Here is a 23,914-nt window from a genome sequence, read left to right as displayed (position 1 = left end):
GGGTCTGGGTGGGTTACCCTTTGGAGGGTTGGTGTGGACTTGTTGGGCTGAAGGGCCTGTTTCCACACTGTAGGGCTTCTATGAAACGCAACAAAATAGTGTAGAAGGGAATAGAGCCGGGCAGAACGATTAATACTCTCTGGCAAAAACAAATGATAATGGGATAAATGAAAAAGACGGGTCTAAAGGAAGTGTAATGGGGATGGTTACAGGGAAGCCAGTTAGTTCAGTTGGCTGGATGGCTCACTTGTCAATCAGATGGCACCAACAGCATAGGGTTTGGTTTCCCCAGTTTGACTTATTCACTCAACTCAGTCATAATAATGGCCATTCATCAGCAAATAATCACCAACGACCTGCCTTTGGCAAGGAAGCAGCAAGGGAATAGTAGAAATTTCACTACTTTCTGTTCTCTGACAGACACAGGTCTTTCCTTTCACACCACCCTCCCATCCCCACTTTGTGTCTCCCCGTATTTGCTTCACATTTCTCACATCTCTACACTTCCCCAGTTCTAAAGAAAGGCATTGACCTGTAATGTTAACTTTCACTCTCGAAAAATGCTGCTGAGGGTTTCCTTTTTTTTTAAACAATGAGTGAAAGAAAATGTACTCTACCAGTTTAATCACATCACAGAGACGACATCTTACCGTTGGTGCAACCCGAGAGGTTGGCACAGCAGTGGGAGTCACTGCCTTCTTGGGCACTTTACGTTGGGTCTCAGGAGTTGACTTCTTCCGCACAGGTTCCTCAGCTGAATCAGAAGCAGGTCTCTTGATGTGAGCCATACCACCAACTGCGAAACAGAAAAATGGCATTACGTTAGCATGATGGAATACTGGATGAGTGCAACTCCAACAATACTCAAGAGCTTGACACCATCCAAGACAAAGCAGCTCATTTGATTGGCACCACATCCACAGGCATCCACTCCCTCCACCACTGATACTTAACAGCAGCAGCGTGTACTATCTACAAGATGCATTGCAGAAATTCACCAAAGATCTTCAGACAGCACCTTCCAAACCCACAACCACCTCTATCTCGGACAAGGGCAGCAGATACATGGGAAGACCACCCCCTGCAAGTTCTCCACCAGGCCAGTCACCATCCTGACTTGGAAATATATCACCATTCCTTCACTATCGCTATGTCAAAATCCTGGAATTCTCTCCCCAATGGCCTGTGGACTGAAGCAGTTCAGTTCAAAAAGGCAACTCACCACCATATTCTCAAAGGCAACTACAGACAGGCAATATATGCTGGCCCAGCCAGCAACGCCCCACGTCCCTCATATGAATCCAAAAAAAAACAGAATTTAAAACAGAAGACCCACAGTCCTCTTCACGGAGAGTGTGGAACATTACACCTAGTGTGCTGCAGATGACCCAGTGCCTTCCATGATTCACAAGGCACATTGCAGCTTGACCCTTTCAATTGTCAAAGTCAATTAACCCTTCCCTCCCATGAACGCGGCGCGAAACACTCCAAACAAATCTCACTCCGTTAGCACATAATGCAGCTGGGCAGCGAGAGTGATCACAAGAAAAGCTAATGCAAAATACTTCTGAAATCTCAGTACCTCAGTAGCTGAACAGATAGTTTTGTTGGGTTATGGCACTGGATTCGTAAACACAGCGTGAGAGTTCAGATCAAGATGTCAAGTTAGGACATTTAATCCAACAAATCATCAAGGATCAGCATCAGAAAATACAATGTTAAAATCCAACTGATTTATTCACATCCTTCAGGATGTGAAATAAATATTACCATCCATCGTGTGTGTCAACTATGGCTCAGTGCTCACTTCAGCATCAGAGTTAGGTCTCAGATTACAGTTGATCATATTATTAGATTAGATTAGATTACTTACAGTGTGGAAACAGGCCCTTTGGCCCAACAAGTCCACACCGACCCGCCGAAGCGCAACCCACCCATACCCCTACATTTACCCCTTACCTATCACTGCGGGCAATTTAGCATGGCCAATTCACCTGACCCGCACATCTTTGGACTGTGGGAGGAAACCGGAGCACCCGGAGGAAACCCACGCAGACACAGGGAGAACATGCAAACTCCACACAGTCAGTCGCCCGGGGTGGGAATTGAACCCGGATCTCTGGCGCTGTGAGGCAGCAGTGCTAACCACTGTGCCACCGTGCCACCCACCAATTATCTAAGGGCTTTTGCCTGAAACGTCGATTTCGCTGCTCGTTGGATGCTGCCTGAACTGCTGTGCTCTTCCAGCACCACGGATCCAGAATCTGGTTTCCAGCATCTGCAGTCATTGTTTTTACCATATTATCTAAGTTCCTAACACAAGCTCAATGGGCAGAATGGCTATCATCCTGTACTATTCGTCAAAGCTCTAGCGTCTTGCCAAGTGAAGGTGCTATTGAAGATGCTAACTTTTGAAAGAAATGTTAATTTGCTGTCCCATTTATATTTAAAAAAGCATTTTTTTCCCTTAAGGAAACCAAAACAGTTGCGTCATATTCCAGATGTGATCTCACTACCAACCTATACAATGATAGTAAAACATTCCTACTTTTATATTCCATTCCCTTTGCAATAAGCGATACCATTCTATTTGCCTTCCACATCACCTGCTCTACCTACATACTGAAAGGAGCAAGAGAAAGGAATATGGGAAATTTGCAATGTGGTCCTGCAAATATTTACTCCTTAATTACAATGAAAAGATGAAATGATCATTGCTCTCTGTGCGCATGGTGATGCACAAATTGTCCGTGGCATTGATCTGACATGACAGTAGTGATTACACTGGTCAGAAGACAAACTGGGACATGGAAATACACTTTAAAAATCGAGGTCTTTCTTTCTTCAAGCCAGACAGTTGTAAAGACAATCAGAAGAAATTCCACCTTCTTAGAGTAACCAGAGATAAGCAATAAATACAGCCTTGTCAGAATCACCCACATCCTTTTAGTGATTAAAAAACACCTTTTTCTTTTTGCACAAGCAAGGGAGGTAATTAAAGAGGTTTGGGAGGTGACTAATGTGGAGCACCAGCCTGTTCCTCAGCTGTAGACTCGATGCAATGCTATGGCAGAGGGTAGTAAACACAGATGTGAATGGCACAGCAGAAATGAATGGCAGCAGCCCATCTACCCTGCTGCTCCTGTGGGATGATATCACTGTTGCATCCCAATTCTTATTCATACTAGTCATCAAACTGGTTTCCACATGCCACAAAGTTCAAACACTGGGGCAACGTGTCCTTACAAGCTCGGGAAACAGGTTCAGTGTGGTGTAGCATGCTCACTGGATAGGGCCTTAAAGTGAAAGAACAACATTCTGAAGAAGGGTCACTGAAGCATTAACTCTGATTTCTCTCCACAGGTGCTGCCAGATCTGCTGAGTTTTTCCAGAAATTTCTGTTTTTGTTTTTGTTTCTGATTTCCAGCATCTGTACTGCTGTTTGTTTTTTTTTTGAGCAAAGATCAGGCTACTTTTAATCAAGTCATTTGCCAATGGTTGCTGATTGAAATGTTATATGATATGAACTTGGTGATGATGCTTTGTTATCGCATTCTCTGTTGATACTGAACATCTGGGGTTTTTGATGATTATTAACTGTTTTGCAACATCAGTCCTTCATTGTCACAGAGTCAGAATCTTAGAGCTTCACAATGACACTGTGGGAGGACGTTCACCACCACAGAGACTGCAATGATTCATGAAGATGGCTTGCCAACACCTCTCAAGGACAGCTATGATTGCCCTCCCCTTGGTCGCTATGCCCACATCCCAAGTGTGAATTGAACAGCCACTTGAGCAGGGCAAGTGCCAAAACCTGTTGTGCCGCTCTTGACCACTTTGAAGGGGTATTTTCCAGACAAGGAACGCTACTGATACCATTCCAAGCCCACACACTCTTACCTCTGCTGCCTTCCTATAATAGAACACAGACAGGACAACCAATAGGGTGGCCAAGTTTGTTTGGGGTTCCTCTGGATATTTTGGACCATCTGCCACAAAACAATGATCAATCCCTGCCGCCAACCCCCCCCCCCCCCCCCCCCCCCCCCCGCCACCCCATTCCAGCCATCATCCACTCTTCAAACGTGTTGCTGATTGGAAAGCAATTATTATTTTTCAATTGAATTCATCTTGGACTGTCTCTCAACCCAATGTCTTTTTAAACCAGGCTTTCAAAGAACATATACAAATTCATTAATTTTCTCCCTGATTTCACTGACAGTTCTCTCCTGGAGATGAGTCTCCAATTATGGGGCGAATGACAGTCAATGTTGCCCCTAAACCATGTGGATGTGCAGCTACGAAGCCCAAAGGCCAAATAAGCCACACAGTAGAAGTGATGTCTTTGAGATGTAAATGAGTGGCCAGGCTGCAATCACAAAAGGACCACTCAGTGGACTCCACGTGGGAAGGGTATAAAGAGATTATTGTTAGAAACCCGAAAAACAATGCAATTTTAAACTCTCCAAACTATGCAAACACCGTCTACATCACACACAGCAGCCTAGCAAAAACCTTGTACACAGTTGGAAACAAACAGCTCCCTTTGACATCGAAATTGATGGGACATTGAGCCAGACAAGTCCCAACATGCAATACTCATATGCCAATGAGGTCACTTGTTGCCATAGTTACAGAGCAAGGAGACCCCCACCCCATCACCCCCCGCCCCCAACCCCCACCTTTCACTCACCTCAGACAACAGGCCATAACTTTGTTTAGAAAGTCTTTATGTTTGATTTAGTTCTAACAGAAAAACAAAATTGAAAGCCACAGCAGATGGAATATGAGCTCGGAGAGAAACACTGCTGGATTCTACAGGTGCCTTTACAACAGGTTGGTATTAAGAAAATGACAGTGCAAGGATGAACAGAAGGCCAGTGATCACTCTGAAACAAGCCCTTCCCTCCTGGTACAGTGGATGGAACAGAACCTGATCAAATAAATTATCTGAAGATGAGCAGGGGAGCTCTCCTTGGTTTCTTGCAAAATACTTCTTCCTCAAATGACACAACTGAAACTAGACTATCTGGTCATTATCACCTTGTTAATAATGGCAACTGGCTGGGAGCACATTCCAATGTAGAAGACAAAGGCAACCCATGAACACTACATTTGAAACTTCATTGGCTGTCAAGTACTTTCAGGCAGCCTGATGATTTGAAAGATGCTGTAAAAATACAATTCCTCTCATTTGATATGTTTTTGAGGTGGCCATTATCTTCCCGAGAATGCAAATTGGACTTGAGTGCAAAAATGGCGATAGGAAGCTTTGACAAGGTATTTACTAATCATTGTAGCATGTGAAGAATTGTTGAGGAATGGGGTGGAGAGTGTGTTTTAACAGGAGGCAGGAAGGCTGTGAAGAGTGGATGGAAGAGCAGAAATTACAGCCAGAAGAGATGCTGGCCAAAGGGGACACAGCGATTCACTCTTGAAACTTCTCATTACTGAGGAGTTGAAATAAAACAAAACAACGGAGTCAGATCGGCTTGAACAGCTGCAGGCGCAGTCCAGTTATAAGGCCCCTTCAAAACAATGGACGGTTGATACTGAAGCATTGATTGCAGAATTGGCAGATGTTAACGACTGGGCTCAATTTCAACAACACAAGCCACTTGCTCTGGAAAACAGTAGCTAGCCGGTTTTGTGACAGGGTCAGATGGATTCCAGGAAAGGCCAACGTTGGTTAAGCCCCCATCACTGAGAATGCCCCCCAACCCCAAGTCAAACTGAGGAGATGGAGGGGGTAAAGGGAAGGATGACAGGTTACAGGAAGCCTGGGGAGCAAACCTCAAAAGCAGCACCCTCCCAGTCCACAGGAGCATTGTCCTCATTCTGGCAAGGTATTTATTTAGAGAATTTCACTAGCTTCTCGATGGATGTTTCACTCAGGAATAGGTCAAAATGCCATTGAGATGCCTCATATGCTCACAACGATTGGTGTGGTTCTCATGGGAAATTCATCCAGAAGCTTTTAAATACTGTAATTGTACCAGCCTCCATCATCTCCTCCGACAGCCCACTCCACACACGTACTACCCTCTACGTGAAAGCGTTGCCCCCGAGGTATCTTTCATATATTTCCTCTCTCACCCTAAACCTATGCCTTCTCGTTCTAGACTTCCCCACCCCAGGGAACCAGCCCTGTTCATTTGCCCTACTCATGCCCCTCATGATTTTATAAACCTCTATAAGGTCACCCCTCAGCCTACAAGACTCCAGGGAAAACAGCCTCAGCCTATTCAACCCCTCCCCTACAGCTCAACCCTCCAACTCCAGCAACATCCCTGAAAATCTCCTCTGTAACCCCTCCAGACCCACAATATCTCTCCAATACTAAGGAGACCAGAACTGCACGCACTACTCCAAAAGTATTACTAACCAACATCCTGTACAGCCCCAGCATGACCTCCCAACACCTACACTCAATGCTCTGACCAATAAAGGAGAGCATATCAAACGCCTTCTTCACTATCTTATCTACCTGTGACTCTACTTTCAAGGAACTATGAACCTGCACTCCAAGATCTCTGTTTAGCAACACTGCCCAGGACCTGACCATTAAATGAATAAGTCCTGTTCTGATTTGCTTTTCCAAAATGCAGCACCTCGCATTTATCTAAATTAAACTCCATCTGCCACTCCTCAGCCCATTGGCCCAGAGGTCAAGTTCTTGGAGAGTTATCAGGGATGGAGCAGAGAAGGAGGGACAAAACCATAGACAAATTTGAAAAAAAACGAATTAAGGATTTTAAAATCAAGCTGTTGCTGTAACAGGGAGTTAATGAATGCCGGTGAACACAAGAAATAGGAAACTGAGGATTGAAACCATTTTGTCAATTGTTTCTTGCTTGGCCGAAGACAGAGTTAAAAAGGAACACCCCTAATTCGCATCAAAGCAGTTGGCTTCCTGTGAACAAAATGGGAGATGACCTCAAGCTGGCTAACTTAGAGCCGTAGAGATGTACAGCATGGAAACAGACCCTTAGGTCCAACCCGTCATGCCAACCAGATCCCAACACAATCTAGTCCCACCTGCCAGCACCCGGCCCATATCCCTCCAAGCCACTCCTATTCATATACCCATCCAGATGCCTCTTAAATATTGTAATTGTACTAGCCTCCATCACTTCCTCTGGCAGCTCATTCCATACACGTACCACCCTCTGCGTGAAAAAGTTGGCCCTTAGGTCTCTTTCATATCTTGCCCCCCTCAGCCTAAACCTATGCCCTCTAGTTCTGGACTCCCTGACCCCAGGGATAAGACTTTGTCTATTTATCCTATCCATGCCCCTCATGATTTAAACCCCCCCCACCTCACCCATAAGGTCACCCCTCAGCCTCCGATGCTCCAGGTAAAACAGCCCTAGCCTATTCAACCTCTCCAACTCTAGCAACATCCTTGTAAATCTTTCCTGAACCCTTTCAAATTTCACAACATCTTTCGAATAGAAGGAGATTAGAACTGCACGTAATAAACCAACTGTGGCCTAACCAAAGTCCTGTACAGCCACAACATGACCTCCCAATTCCTGTACTCAATACTCTGACCAATAAACGAAAGCATACCAAATGCCATCTTCACTGTCCTATCTACCTGCGACTCCACTTTCAAGGAATTATGGACCTGCACTCCAAGGTCTCTTTGTTCTGTAACACTCCCTAGGAAATTACCATTAAGTGTATACATCCTGCTAAGATTTGTTTTCTCAAAATGCAGCACCTCACATTTATCTAAATTAAACTCCATCCGCCACTTCTCAGCCCATTGGCCCACCTGATCAAGATCCCGCTATAATCTCAGGTAACCTTCTTCAATGTCCACTGCAGCTCCAATTTTGGTGTTATCTGCAAACTTACTAACTGGCTTGGACTGGAGGGACTCTCACACCCACCCTCTTGCCCCACAGCCCCCGTACAGTTTAAGCAGCTTCAATCCATCACGTCGGATATGTTATTACACAGGAGGTTACTCACTTGGTGATCGGCCTGTGAAATAGTTGTAATACTGCGAGACATAGGTCAGGATACTCAGTCTGTCTGGGACTCTCAGTGCCACCATGTCCTCTGCATCCAGCAACGCTGGGATTCCCAGTTGCTCCTCTGCCACCTGGAATGCCTGAAACCGAGAGCGAGAGTTCAGGAGACAGTTTTCACCAAGTCTGCCTCCGAATCAGTTCCTTCAGAACTGTTTCCTTTTGAAACCTTAGCAGCAAAGCAGTCACCGAAAGAAGAAATAAATAAAGCTGCCCAGCAAACACCTTAAATCCAGAGTACACTCATGCAGGTTGAAATGGGAGAAAGAGATTCTTATGAAATGAGAAGGAAATGCTGATTTAGATTACCTACAGCGTGGAAACAGGCCCTTCGGCCCAACAAATCCACACCGACCCTCCGAAGAGCAACCCACCCAGACCCATTCCCCTACGTTTACCCCTTCACCTAACACTACGGGCAATTCAGCATGGCCAATTCACTAACCTGCACATTTTTGGACTGTGGGAGAAAATCGGAGCACCCACAGGAAACCCACGCAGACACAGGAAGAATGCACAAACAGTTGCCTGAGGCGGGAATTGAACCTGGGTCTCTGGCGCTATAAGGCAGCAGTGCTAACCACTGTGCCATCGTGCCACCTGTGCTCTTTCAAAAAAAAATCAGCTGTCAGCTGTGACACAGTGCATTCTGTCAGGGTCAGAAACAGCAGGATTGAATTTTCCCAGCCTCATGGAGGTAGGGGAGCTGAGGGAGCGGTGCTAAGAAACACAGGAATGTTGAAAATGTGAGCAGAAGGCCATTCAACCCCTTTACTGAGCTAGATGTCTGGCCATTTATTCTGATTATGGCCAGACATCTAGCTCAATACCCCAATCCTGCCCTCCCTACGTACCTCATGTACTTTCTGGGTGCATTGCCCTGCCCGGGAAGGCTCTCAGAGACAGGCAGGGTGTGGACCTTCTGCCCCATGATGGAGATGGACCATGAACCACAAACGAGGGCTCCCAGTTACAGGCACTTCTATTCACTGGCAGAGCAGGCCTTACTCAAATCTGAGGGAGCCATCACTAGTAAGAGGCTTCATTCCAGTAGCTAACACTAACCCTATTGCAGGCAATGCTGACACCGGGGATGGAGGATAGCAGGAGCCAGGGTGGGGTGGGGGGGGTTCGCCTCCACTGAAAGTCTCATCCCTAAACTTGAATTGTAATCCTGTCCTCAAGGTTTCCTACCTTCCTCGGGAGCACTCTTCACTCTGGTGGAGCTGCCCAGAGTCTTCAGCTGCCAGTCCTCTGGGTGGACTACAAGAATCGTGTGCCATTCACCATCCTTAACCAAATAGTGAATGCGAAGGTGGCAATTAGGAGACAGTCTCCAGGAAAATAACTTCCCGAATCTAGCTCCCAGCAAGGGCAGCTTCGGGCCACCTTCTGGTGAGATCCCAAAGCCTCTGGGCAAATCCTACCTTCAAGCAGCAGAAATCAAGACTTGACATTCCACAAGGAAGGTGCTGCACTGTCAGAGGTACTGATTTTGAGGTTAGATGGTATTTTTGTTTTATGAAGCCAAGTACCTCTCACAAAAGGCAGTGATCCTGTTATCCAGGCTAATATTTATCCCTCAACCAATGCAAATAAAAAGGTAATCTCTTTACTATCGCATTCAGATTGTTGGGAGTTTTCTGTGTTCAAACTGATTGTCAGATCTTCTACATTACAACAGCTCAGAGAAAGTGAGGCCTGCGATGCTGGAGAGTCAAAAGTTGAAAGGTGTGGCGCTGAAAAAGCACAGCAGGTCAGGCAGCATCCAAGGAACGGGAAAGTCGACGTTTCAGGCATGAGCCCTTCATCGGGAATGTGGAGGAGGAAGGGGACTGGAAGATAAATAGCCCCCTTCCCCCTCCTCATTCCTGATGAAGAGCTTATGCCCAAAACATCAATTCTTCTGTTCCTCAGATGCTACCTGACCTGCTATGCTTTTCCAGCACCACACCTTTCAACTTTACATCACAACAGGAACTAAGTTTCAAAAATACACTATGAGCTGAAAAGTGTTTTGATATAATTTAAAGTCCTGTTGTAAAAGGAAGGAAACACCGTAAATTAAAATGAAATGCTCTTCCATTACACAAAAAAGGCAGCAGCTTCCACTTAGAGAGATTAACAAGATGTTCAAGAAGACATGAAGCTGAAGGCGTCCAGTGGTAAAGGTAGTTTCAGACACATTATTGCTATTGATCTCCAATCACTAACATAGCTGCTGCAGTCAGTTACAGGAAATAAATATTGAAAATGCACAACAAATCAGTCAACAGCTGGGGAGGAACGAGAGGAGAATGCATCACACCAGTTCTCCAATCAGAAATGGGTCAGCTTTCTTCCACTACCACCTCCCAGCTCTCTCTGCAAAACTCATTTGAGGAGTAGAGGTGAGAGAACTCTGCTGTGGGAGTTTGAAATGCAGAGGTTCTCTATCAATGACAGACATGGCTACACCACTGGGTGAGCGGGCCACCATGTGGGTGAATGGATATAAATGGCCACTCGGCTCTTGCTGAGGACCGTAATGGAAATAACAGCCTGGGAATACTAGATACTGCAAGACCTTGATTGACACTCCAGCATTCCTCCGTCAGAACACCCTGGAATAAAATACTTCACCCAGCAACTGCCCTCCCCAACCCTTGAACCACCTCCTTCCCAGCATCCCTTTGCAGACTACCACCTTCCCAGCAACCCCCAGTGAACTACACCCGTCCCCAGCACACCTCATGAATTACCCACCCACCAAATGGAATTACCAATCCCCAGTATCCGCAGTGAAACAACCTCTCCCCAGTGAAATGCCCCTCCCTTGCCACAGTGGTGAAGAGCTCTGAGAGTTCGCACACCCTCCCCCCAGTATCCCAGAGTGCACCCTCCATCCCAGTTGATGGCCAATTAACAAACTGACCTCGGATCAGGGACCTGACTTCCTGCTTCGTAGCATTCCTGGCAGGCAGCATATTCTTCACCTGAGTCCCTGAGCCATCACAGTCGAAGGTTCATTGGCCAAAATCAAGTGATGTTTAAGCATACCAATTTATGTTCCCTATTATATTTTAACTAACGACTAAGGCAAAGAGGCCACTAACAATTACAGAGTAAAATTTCATCTTTAAATCCAAGCGAGTTATTTAGAAGTAGGAAAACAAAGAAAGTAATTGATTTACAAAGCTCAATTCAGAACTCTGCCAGAAGTGTTCCCTTCACACTGACAGACAGTATACACATTGAAATGTCTCCTGACTCCACACTGACGAACTCAGAGTAATTGTCACCTCTAGTATAGTAAAAAATTAATAACAAAATTGTACTTACTTTAATATGCAGTATAATTAATATTGTGATTATCCAGGGCGCTTTTATAATGATGTTAGAATTCTTCATTTGCCAATCACGTTGCTTAGACTTAACAAATATTTATGGAACTATAAAACTCATCACTTACCAAATTTCATATATTCCCAGCATGTATTCCAATCTAATAAATGAAAAGTTCTCATTTTTCTTCAGAAAATTTGTTTTCAAATGCTAAAAAGCTATAATTTTGTAATCTAGAAGGACCTATATTCATTTTTGTGACATTAAAAACTGTATTATGAGCTGAATATGTATCAGACTATAAAATGGTAACAGTAGGAGGAGGCTATTTAATCCATTTGTCCATGCCAACTCTCTGCAAGAGTTCTTCAAATAGCCCAACTTGCCTTTTCCCTGCAATTCACAAATTTTCTTTTCGGATAGTTATTAAAATCCCTTTTGATATATATAATGCTGACTCTGCCCCCACCACAATCTGAGGCAATGCATTTCCAAATCTAAACTGTCACTGTGTCTCAAATATTTTGTTCATGTCACTTATAGTACTTTTGCCAAAACACCTTCAAATAATATCCTCTGATTTGTGATCTTCCATCAAACAATTGTTCTCTCTGTCCAGATCCATCATAACTTTCAGCATCTCTCCTCAGTCTCCTTTCCGTTCTCAAAGCAGACCAGCCCCAGCTTCACCATCCACCCAAGTCTCTCACTCTTGGAAGCCTTTCCTCCACTCTCTCCAATACCTCCACACTCTTTTCCTAAAGTGCAGTACCCAACACAAAGGCACAATACTGCAGCTGAATCCAAACCAGTTTTTGTAAAGGTTCCCCATAACTTCCTTGCTTTTGTCCTCTGTAACACGCAAGCTTCTCTTCTTTGTTTTTGAAGTGAATGAGGTGGTGCGTTTTTCTGGAGAAGGGAATGAAGACAACACAGTGCATTTGAGAAGACCCGCACATGTGGTTTCCAGGAAGAAAAGGGATTGATGGATGGTTGCAGAAGTTACATTGAGTACGACACAGGCTTGTTTACATTTCTAAAAAAAAACTTTACATTGCAGTCCTTCAAAAAATTGAATGCAGCATACCAGCCTAGGATTGGGCTAGGCGGGAGTCAGTGTTTAAGAAGTAGTCCTGACAATGATTCATTGACCCAGAGATTGTGGTACCTGTTCGGCCAGCTCATTGAGGATCTGTACTCAGAAACTGGACAAGAGAGGGGCAAAGCTAAATGATAAGAATATGATTGGCCCAGCCTGGAGCAAGGAGAATAAGCTGCTCACTGTCAGGAATTATGAAGACAGTGATTGTAATTCAGACCAGTGAAACGCAGATGAAAGGTCATCATATTCTCAACTTATAGTGCTTGGAGACAAGCCCTTGATGTTCACAAGACAAACTCCTCATGACTTTACACAGGAAGTGTCACATGGAAAAAAGACCACCTTTGATTCCTGAGGATCCCGTTACTTTGGGGTCTAGGTTCCACCCACACATCCAGGTGATCATCTTCTCAAATATACGTGAACTTTAAGCCGAATCTGTGCAGTCTCAGTTAAATCACTCACTTACTCAGAATGCCCTAGCGATGCGATGAAATTATAACAGTGATCCATGCCCAGATTGTAACATATTAATGCCAGATTGAAGACAAGTTAGATTACTTCTGACTTACCTGAAATGAACTATCTTATGAACTGAGAGGCAAGGATGGATGGCTTGCCCTGAGACTTCACTCTCCATTGTGGAGACTTGATCAAGGTCTTTCAGAACTATGCTGGAATTGGAGTAACATTTATCCTCCAGGCACCAGATTCGATAAAACAGTACTCCAGCCAAAAGCCACGGAAGTCAAAAGGCCAGGGGAAAGTTAAGCAAAATTTTTCCAAAGGGATAGCATTCCCCAAGTGTCAAATTTCCAAACCGGTGCTTATTTCACCCTTGGCTGTTTGCAAGCTGTAACTATCAGGGTTTCCACATCCCATCTCCATATCCAACAATTCAAGAAGGAACATGGAGTCACGGGCAAGGCCAACATTTATTGTCATCCCTAAAGAATCCCTTGAAACTGAGTGGCTTGCTCGGCCATTTTAGAAAGCAGTTAAGATTGTGAATTTGGAGTCACATGTGACCCAGAATAGCTAGGGTTGGCAGATCTTCTTCTCTAAAAGTTGTTAAGTGCGTTAGGTGGTTTCTTCAACAATCACTGACAGTTGTTACAGTCACCATCACTGAGATGAGCCAATAATTCTAAATATTAATTCAGCATAATTAGAAAATTGGGGGAATCCATGTCCCAAAGCATTCGTCTGGGCTTCTGGATCATTAGTATAATGATGCTATCACTTGCCACCATTTCCCTATCCAAAGGGTTTGTGATTGGACTCATTTCTAACCTAAAATCTCCCCCAATCTTCCCCTGTATTGGAAAATTAAACATCAAAATTCTGGAAATGCCTGAATTAAGTGCCCCTCTTGCAGTTTATTCTGTTCCTTTCCCAATGTTCTCAATTAACCTTAACCATTCAAATAGCAGAGGTGGATAAGGACAAGGGCCTAGGAACAGAGAATTGTTCTGATAAAGTTAAGGAGGGTGGGAGGGATTCATCTGTAGCATTGCTCCTCTGTGTGAAATAGTTGGCCAAATGGCCTTTTTCTATGCAGTATGATATATGTAATTTAGGGTGTAGGTTTGCTCACTGAGCTACAGGTTTGACATCCAGATGTTTCATTACCTGGCTAGGTCACATCATCAGTGGTGACATCCAAGTGAAGCAAAGCTGTTGTCTCCTGGTTTCTATTTATATGTTTGTCCTGGATGGGGTTCCTGGGGTTTGTGGTGATGTCATTTCCTGTTCGTTTTCTGAGGGGTTGGTAGATGGTATCTCGATCTATGTGTTTGTTTATGGCGTTGTGGTTGGAGTGCCAGGCCTCTAGGAATTCTCTGGCATGTCTTTGCTTAGTCTGTCCCAGGATAGATGTATTGTCACAGTCGAATTGGTGGGTTTTTTCATCCGTGTGTAGGGCTATGAGGGAGAGAGGGTCATGTCTTTTTGTGGCTAGCTGGTGTTTGTGTATCCTGGTGGCTAACTTTCTTCCTGTTTGTCCTACGTAGTGCTTGTGGCAGTCCTTGCATGGAATTTTGTAGATGACGTTAGTTTTGCCTTTATATGTAATTCTAGATAACCACAATTCATTATCAGTATTCTCCATAACTGTGACCATGGTGTGTTATCATTAAAAACCCTCCTGCAGCCTTTGACAAAGTTGACCACACCTTCTTCCTCCAAATCTTGTTCCCTGGGTTGTTTTGGGCATGCAGAGAAGTGAATGAGAAAAGACATTGGCTTTTGAGGTCAAGTGCTCAACTTGTACAATTTCCCTCATGTTGTGCAACAGCAGTGACCTTGTACTGGCATCTGACAAGATCAGAAGTTAAAACTTGCTGTTCAAAGTCGGTTACGAAGTTTACTTTCAGTTTCAAGAAAACTCTGCAATTTCCATTTGCAGGCTCTGTACGTGACTGAATTCAGCTACTTCAATCTATCAGCTCAAGATCATTGTTCACTAATCTGGTAAAAATGAAGGAATTAAAAAAGTGGAGAATGAACCAGGTATCTGGAGTTTTCTTGATGAGACTTGAATTATCGAAAGTGTTTGATATGTGATGTTCATTAATGCAAAATGCAGCACTTTCTGTTTCAGGTGTTCAGTGTCAGCAAACAATGCTGATTGTAATCAGTCATAAGGTGGAATGCAAATGATGAACATGCCTAGGAATCGTGTCATAAAACACGCAATTTCTTTCCTTAAGTCAACTTCCTTATATAATTCTTCATGTAATTAACCATTCACTTTACTAGTTCACAATTAGAATAGAGGGAACTGCCCCTTTTATTAGGATTGTAGGATTGTAGGGTGTTTGATTCACAACAGGAGAGATTGTGAAACCCCACAGTGCTGTGCAAAGCTGAAACACCCATAAACAGTGGAGAATAAATATTCCGCAGAAGTGCCCACTGGCATTTTGTTTGAGGCACTGATGACACTTCACGTTGCAGTTTGTGGGATCTTGCTGTGTTCTTGTAGAGTTTGCTACATTACTGTTGTGACTCTACTTCAAAAAACCTTCATAAATACCTTAAACATTCACCCCCTCCACCACCAACATAGAGTGGCAGCAATGTGTACCATCTACAAAATGAACTCTGGTCACTTGGAAACTCCTTTGGCATCAGTTTCCAAACCTTTAATCTGCACCACCTCGAAGGACAAGGCAGCAGATCTATGCACACCCACCCTCTGCGAGTTTCCCTCCAGGTCACACAACCTCCTGACTTGAAACTCTATTGCTGTTCCTTCACTGATGCCAGGTTAAAATCCTGGGACTCCCTTCCTACCAGCATGGTGGGTGCACACACTGCACGGACTACAACGGTTCAAAGCAGCAACTCGCTGCTAATTTCAAAAGCTGTTAGGGTTAGGCAATAACTGCAATGCTCAAATTACATGAGCAAAGAAAAATATCTGGTTACAAAGCCTTATGAAAGGCACTATAACACACTGTACATTTTCTCTGTTAAAATGGGTGGCATTCACTGAATTAGCATCACCAATGATCATGTTGAATGGGGTCAGACTCAACAGGCTTAACAGCCTACTCCTGTTCCTATGTTCCTAAAGCCCAGCATCGTAACGGCTGGACTGCATCCACTAACCCTGGTCAGAAGATCAAGTGAGAAAAAAGAATTTCAAAAAGTTAGGACCAACAGGCATGCACTGAAATGCTGACTGCCTGCGAAAAACATCTCTCAAAATTATTAAGGGATAGTGTATTAGGAAACACTTCCTCACATAAAAGATGTTAAAATCTAAAACTTTCTTCGCTAAAAGAAAGCCACAACATTTAAGGAATATGCAACCAAGGCTGGTAGATAGACATTATCTAATTAACTGGCAAAACCAATTCAAGGAGCTGAGACCTGAAGCTAAGTTTCATTATACACAATGCAGAATATGAAAGGTACATTTGAGAGTTACTTTGTTCTCTAAACACAGTTACTGAGGGTCTACAGTTGCTGCCTTGCAATAAACGAGCAAAGCTTCTGTTTTGTGTGTTGATTGAAGGATCAGCGTGAGGCAGGGCACCAGGGAGAACTCCTTTGCTCATCTTCAACATAGTGCTTCGGGATCTTTGACATCTACCTGAGAGGTCTTGGCCTTAAGACAGCACATCCAGTGCTGCAGCATTCCCCAGTCTGCAAGAGCTAACTTAGAATTGTGCTCAATTCTCCAGAGGGTAACTTGAACTCACTACTTTCTGACTATGAGGTGAGAGGGTTAACCACAGAGCCACAGAATTAGGTCACTTTTGCAACAATGCCCAGAGCACAAAGTGTAATGAACTGGCGCTGTCCCGAGCCGATGTGTGTGACTAAGAACACAGAAAGAGACATTTGAGAGGATGGAATTTGCACACTAGGTTTTGTTTTGTTACCAAGGCAGGTAGATTTAATCAGGAAATTTCACACCTTAGCAGATTCGCTTTGATCTAAAAGACCTGATTGGACCTAATGTTTATTCCAGGGAGGTGCGGGCACGATACAGTCAAGCCTGCTGACTCTAGAAGCAAATCCTGTATGGACCATGGGGGATGGGCGAGTGCCAAGGTGGACTATTTTGAAGGCCTGCATCAGTTTTCTGGGTCTTCATCCTGGTTATTTTAAACCTTGGTAATGCCTCTCGCCCTCACCCCCTTCAACTCTTCACCCGGACCTTATGTACCTCATACCCCCCACCATGTGCTTATTTTCTATACGACTTTAGCAAGACCTTAAACAAGGTTTCGCACGGCAGACTGGTTAGTAAAGCTAGATCACATGGGAATCAGGCAGAGCTTGCCAACTGGATACAAAATTGCTTTGATAGTAGGAAACAGAGGACAGTCCGGGACAGTTGTTTTTCAGACTGGAGGCCTGTGACCAGCGGTGTTCCTCAGGGATCAGGGATGGATCCACTTTTGTTTGTCATTTACATAAATAATTTGGATGAGATTGTCGGAAGCATAGTTAGTAAATTTGCTGACAATACCAAAATTGGTGGTATAGTAGACAGTGAAGAAGGTTATCTAAGACTCCAGAGGGATGTTCATCAATTGGGCCAATAAGCTGAGGAGCGACAGACGGAGTTTTAATTTAGATAAATGTGAGATAATGCACTTTGGTAAAAGAAGCAAGGGCAGGACTTAGACAATTAATGGTAAGGCTCTGGATAGTTTTGTCAAACAGAGAGATCCAGGGATTCAGGTATATAATTCTGCAAAATTTGCATCACAAGTAGATTAGATTACTTACAGTGTGGAAACAGGCCCTTCGGCCCAACATGCCCATACCGACCCTCTAAAGAGCAACCCACCCAGACCCATTCCCTTACACTTACCCCTTCACCTAACACTACGGGCAATTCAGCATGGCCAATTCACCCAACCTGCACATTTTTGGACTGTGGAAGGAAACCGGAGCACCCGGAAGAAACCCACGCAAACACGGGGAGAATGTGCAGACTTCACACAGACAGTTGCCCGAGGCAGGAATTGAACCCATGTCTCTGGCACTGTGAGGCAGACGGCATTTAGCACATTTAGCTTCATTTCTCAGACTTAGAGTATTGAAGTTCAGACGTCATGTCACAGGACATTGGTGAGACCACTTTTGGAATACTGTGTGCAGATCTGGTTGCCCTACTATAACAAGGCTATTATTAAATTGAAAAGGATACAGAAAAGATTTACCAGGACATTGCCTGCAGATCTTTTCCCTGCAGTAGAAGAGTTCAAAACTAGAGGGCATAATTTTAAGGTGAAAGGAGAAAGATTTAAAAGGGACCTGAGGGGTAACGTTTTCACACAGAACGTGGTTTATAAGTTGGAATGAACTGCCGGAGGAAGTGGTAGATGCAGAAATAGTTACAATATTTAAACGACATTTGGATAGGTACATGAATAGTAAAAGTTTAGATGGATGTAGGCCAAGCACAGGCAAGTGGGACTAGTTTAGTTTGGCAAACCAGGTTGGACCGAAGGGTTTGTTTCCATGCTGTATGACTCTTTATGACTCTTTATGACACTGTAACATTTCCAACCATACATCTTCACAAAAAGGCAGCGTTGTTGGGAAAGAGCAGGGCTAGCTCTTTCAAAACTGAGCTGAAATCCCTACTTCTCTGCTGAAAGATGTTTGATTTTAAAATCTCCTTGGACCTATTTGTTTCCAAGACCACCCTTGACTCGTCCCATGAGGTAATTGGGCCTCAGACTCCCCAGGTGTGTTTTTGCACACTCCACTTGTGACCAGCAACTCCTACCAAGCAAACCCCGTACGGGAGCAAACCAATGGGCTGTTTATACCCCAATTCACTTTACAGAGCTGAATTAAACCAAAATAGAGCACTATGTATTTTTTTCAAAACAGGAATTCATTTTTTTTTATTTTAGCTCAAATTCCTGGTGCTTAAAATCATCTTCAAAGCTGGAGCCAAGGGCAGTGATATCCTTCCTGTGCTGAAGTGACTGTAGCCCAAATAGGATCAGGAAAGCTATCAGACAGCTGCTTTTCATTTACTTGCTGAGCAGTCACATCAATAAAACTGTAAAAGGGATTGAAAACAAAGTTCAACCCACAGTTGTGCAATAAAGCAATCAGGAAAAGTATCTGTCAAACAGGTTGTCATGCATTTTCACAAAGATATGGATTCTGCTTGAATACAGCATTAACTCCCAGCACACAAAGAGCATCACCCGAACCTTTCCAAAATATATCTGCCACACGGGTGGAGTGAACATACAGACATGCAGATTCAGAGCAAAAGCAGGCATGCTAATCAGATGGGTTGAATAATAAGAAAATAGAATTTACCCCTGAAAAGTGTAAAGTGATACGTTTTGGGAGGACTAGCATGGCAAGGGAGTGCACAATGAACAGGAGGACCATAGGAAGTACAGAGGATCACAGAGACCTTGGTGTGAATGTCCACAAATCATTGACGGTGAATGAGGTGGTGAAGAAGGTATATGGGATATTTGCCTTTATTAGTCAATGCATTGAATACAAAAGCCATGAGGCTAATGCTGGAGCTGTATATAAAATTCGTTAGACCACAACTGGAGAATTGTGTGCAGTTCTGGTCAGCACACTACAGGAAGAACATGATTACACCAGGGACGGAGCAGAGAAGATTCATCGGGATGATCCTGGGGAACCTGACTGTAGTGGTCAAAATTATAAGGGTCAGAGACAGAATAGGTAGGAAGATACATTCGCCTGTAGGAGTGGGATCAATATTTAGGATGCATAGTTTTAAGGCAAAGGACAGGAACTTTGGAGGAGATTTAAGAAAGAATCCTTTCACCAAAGAGTGGTGGATGTTGGGAACACAGGGCCTGAAGGATAGCAGAGGTGGGACTATCACAATATTTAATAAGTATTTAGATGATCATTTGAAGTGCCATAACATACAAGGCTGGAAAAAAGCCAATAGGTATTAGACGATTGATGTGGGTATGATGGGCTGAAGGGTCACTTTCCATGCTATAGAATTGTATGATTCTATGCCTCCAAGTAAGCCATTTGGCCCTCAAGCTGGCTTCACCAATCAATAAGACCATGGTAGATCTGTTTCAGCTCCAAATTCCACATTCCCTTCTTTTCATGATAACCATCACTTCCTCTGCCTAACAAGAGCCCATCCAACTCTACTTTCAAAGTATTCAATAACCCCACCTCCAGTGTTTTCTGGGACAGACTGTTACAAGTCACACACTCCTCTTCTCTGTCTTAAAAGGCAACATCAAATGTTTAAACTGCCTTTCCTAGTTCATACACAAAAATAAAAATCCTTTCCACATTCACCATGTCAAGGCCATTGTGAATCACATAAGCTTAAATCTAAACACCCCTCAGTCTTCTGAACTCTAGTGAAAAGCCTGTACAATCTTTTCTGACAAGACAATGTGGTCAAGTCTGGCATCAACCTAATAAACATCTTCTGAACCATCACTACTAGCATCAATGCATTGACATCATTCCATAAATAAAGAGACGACTGTACAAAATATTCAAGACATAGTTATACAAGGCACTGGTGAGACCAAAACATAACATTCCTTATGTTTATCTTTTTTCTCTCATAATAAAGGCTAGTACATAGAACCTACAACACAGGAATGGGCTCTTCAGCCCACCATGTCTGTGCCAACAATGATGCCATTCTAAATTACTCTACCTTCCCACACATGGTCCATATCCATCTCCATTTCTTCATGTGTCTGCGAACCTATCTGCTTCTACCACCTCCCCGGCAGCGCATTCCAGTGATTCCTAATGACAGGCTTTTGCCTGAAACATCGATTCTCCTCTTCTCAGATGCTGCCTGACTCGCTGTGCTTTTCCTGCACCACACTCCCGACTCTAATCTCTAACATCTGCAGTCCTCACTTTCTCTGAGCGCATTCCAGACACTACCACCTTCTGAGTAAAAAACTTGCCTCACACATCTCCTTTAAATTTTTCTCCTCTCACCTTAAACCAATGCACCTTGGGAAAAAGACTTCAACCATTCACCCTATCAATGTCTTTCATTATTTTATATACCTCAGTCAGTTTGCCCCTCAGCCTCCAAAGCTCTCGTGAAAATAACCCAGTTTCTCCTTACAGCTAATACTAGGTGGGTGAAAGTGAAAGATCTTGTAAGGTGGCAGTTTGATGGTGGTATAATGGTGAGCATGGCTGGCTTCCAAGCAGTTGGTACGGGTTCGGTTCTCAGCCATCGCACAGTGGCACCTTTTAAGCAATTTTCAATGGAGATGAAGTCAATGAGATCCATCTATCAGAGGTTTTCCAAATGCTTTAAGTTAGCACTGCTGGGTGCTCCGGTTTCCTCCCATATTCCAAAAGATGTGCAGGTTAGGTGAATTGGCCATACTAAGTTGTCCATAGGGTTAGATAGTCAGCATTAGTCAGGGGACATGCAGGGAAATGAGCCTAAGTGGGTTACTTTTCAGACAGTTGTTGTGGACTTGTTGGGCCAAAGGGCCTGTTTCCACGTGGTAGGGAATCTAATCTAATCTGCATTTGAGATAAAGACAGGAAGGTGGAGTGCATCCTTTGGCAAGTACCTTATATGTAATGGGGTACCCATAAGATGATTCCCACTTTGATGTCTCCCCAACTGGTCTCCAAAATCTGTCCCTTCCCTAATCCAGGGTGCCTGAACTTGCCCAACCTAAAAATCCCAGGCTCACTCGAATCCAGGATGTATTGCTCTCTGTACTGTGGGACTGAAGGGCAGGAGCCCCACTCTCTGCTGATTCAGACATTGGCAGTGACTCGCTGGTTAGTTCACAACCGACTTCCTAAGAGGGGAATTTGGGAATGAGAGAGGTGAATCAAGAAATCCATGTCCCTGTCTTGTGAAATCCAGGCCTCAATTTATAAACCTCATTCATGGCTTATTTAATCACAAACAGCTCCAAGTTCTTCACAAAAGAAAATTACTGCTTTTAAAAATGCAATATTTTACAAACTAAATCTTTGTTAAAAATCCTATCTATTCCCCCTACATATCCTCAAGGATCCATCACCATGCCTATTGATTGAAAATACTATCTCCTAAAATCTAACTTACATGTTCCACCTTAATGAATTAATTAATGAATTAATAACATCTACATTTGAGTCATTCAAAACATAATGGGTACAATTACAACATTTAAAAGACATTAGGATAGGTACGTGGATGGGAAAGATGGATATCGGCCAACCGCAGGCAAGTAGGACTAGTTCAGTTTAGGAAATCTGATCAGCATGGATGAGTTGGACCGAAGGGCCCGTTTCCATGCTGGGTGGAAGTGGATACTGCAGATGTTGGAGAATAGAGCCAAGATTAGAGTAGTGTTGGAAAACCACAGCAGGTCAGGCAGCATCCGAGGAGCAGGAAAATTGACGTTTCGAGCAAAAGCCCTTCATCAGGAATGATGCTTCATCAGGACTAATGCATCAGATTCCTGATTAAAGGCTTTTGCCTGAAACGTTGATTTTCCTGCTCCTCGGATGCTGCCTGACCTGCTGTGCTTTTCCAGCACCACTCTAATCTTGACTGTTTCCATGCTGTTGGACTCTATGACTCTGTGATGAGGGCAGTAACATAGTGTCCCACAAGATTGTTACCTCTCTGAAAAACTGCCTAGCAGTATGAAGTTAATAATATTCAAATAATTAATCACTCATTGTTGATTAGTTTGGGTTAGTTTATTTAAGAAAGTGAGACACATTTTGTACATTATGAAGCTGGTGTTACAGCTGGCTTCTTTCTGTACAGTTTGCAAACTTGCAAACATTGTACACACACTTTAGAATACACCCATCTGTTCTGCCTGCTTTTGTTTTCACTCTTTCTCTGCTTTCACAGGGCTGTAATGTCTAACTTTTAACTTTATCTCTCTATTTTTCTGTTTTATGCCAAAGAGTTTTGTATCTAGACACCTTTGTACCCAAGATGGTGCCAGAAATAGCGACTGATTACACTTTTCGCTGTACTCATGTCTTCCTGTACTTGAGTACAAGTGAAAATAAAACCTAATTCTAATTCTAAAGGCAAGTTCTCTCAAAGGCAAGGATCACAGACAACAAACAGCAGCTTCTGTCTGTAACCAAACCAAGGAATCAGTAGACAGTGAGTGCGTTAACGCAGCTCTGCAAATGTCGGCAGCAGAAAAGTTACAAATTTTCAAGGCTCTCCCATGAGATCATGGGATTATAAGTGAGGATAATTTGCTATGTCCAGGATCCCGCAAGCAGCAGTGATCTAAATGCCCAGTATATCTATCTTTGGTGTTTGAGGGCAGAATGGTGGCCAGGGGTATCAGGAGAACTCACTGCTCTTCTGCTAATACTATCACAGATTTTCTACATTCAGCAGAACCAGCAAAGGGTTGGATTAGCATTGCATTGGAAATGTGTAAAGCCATTCTGTAAATGTTTCATTGCCATAAATTTACCCACCCAGCATCCAACATAAAACTAACCATGAAAGGGAATTTAACAAGAAGGGTTTTTATGTCTGACAGAGTTCTACTTACCAATTTATTATTCTCATAGACATTTTCTTTCTTAAGAGAATCAAAATCTCTGCAATTTAAACAGAAACAGAACAGTTATGTTTACATATAGCCACCGACACAAGTTAAAATATCGCCAAGTCACTTTACAGTAGTCAAATTTAAATTGCTACAAGTACAAAAGCAGTTATGTTATTGGACTACAAACCTGGAGACACAAACTCAAAATCCCAAAATGGCAGTTGAGGAATTTAAAACTTAATTAATTGAACAAAACCTGGAGTAACAAGTTAATAACGGTAATAAAAAAAATAGCCACATTTCAAGGAAATTCAGCCCCAAGTGTCGATTTCAGGGAGTTTGTGGCATGAAGAGTTTTAATACAAGTAGTCGATCATATCCCATGTTTAACTATTCTGTGTGTTCACACACTTAGG

General features: G+C 43.4%; 1 protein-coding gene across 1 annotated transcript in view; it reads right to left on the bottom strand.

Annotated features, from left to right (window-relative positions):
- micall2a (mical-like 2a) overlaps nucleotides 1-23,914 on the bottom strand; it is a 95,586-nt gene that overhangs the window by 45,422 nt on the left and 26,250 nt on the right. Inside the window, exons 2-4 of the mRNA XM_060840792.1 lie at nucleotides 23,499-23,547; nucleotides 7,984-8,125; nucleotides 651-796 (exon numbers count right to left, since the gene is read on the bottom strand). Of these exons, the coding sequence (XP_060696775.1) occupies nucleotides 651-796; nucleotides 7,984-8,125; nucleotides 23,499-23,547 (337 nt within the window). The remainder of the gene's footprint in view (nucleotides 1-650; nucleotides 797-7,983; nucleotides 8,126-23,498; nucleotides 23,548-23,914) is intronic.

This window comes from Hemiscyllium ocellatum, chromosome 20 (assembly GCF_020745735.1).
Source record: "Hemiscyllium ocellatum isolate sHemOce1 chromosome 20, sHemOce1.pat.X.cur, whole genome shotgun sequence".
In the NCBI taxonomy this organism is placed as follows: domain Eukaryota; kingdom Metazoa; phylum Chordata; class Chondrichthyes; order Orectolobiformes; family Hemiscylliidae; genus Hemiscyllium; species Hemiscyllium ocellatum.
Note: the sequence above shows the minus strand (reverse complement) of the source record. Positions and strands in the feature narration are given on the sequence as shown.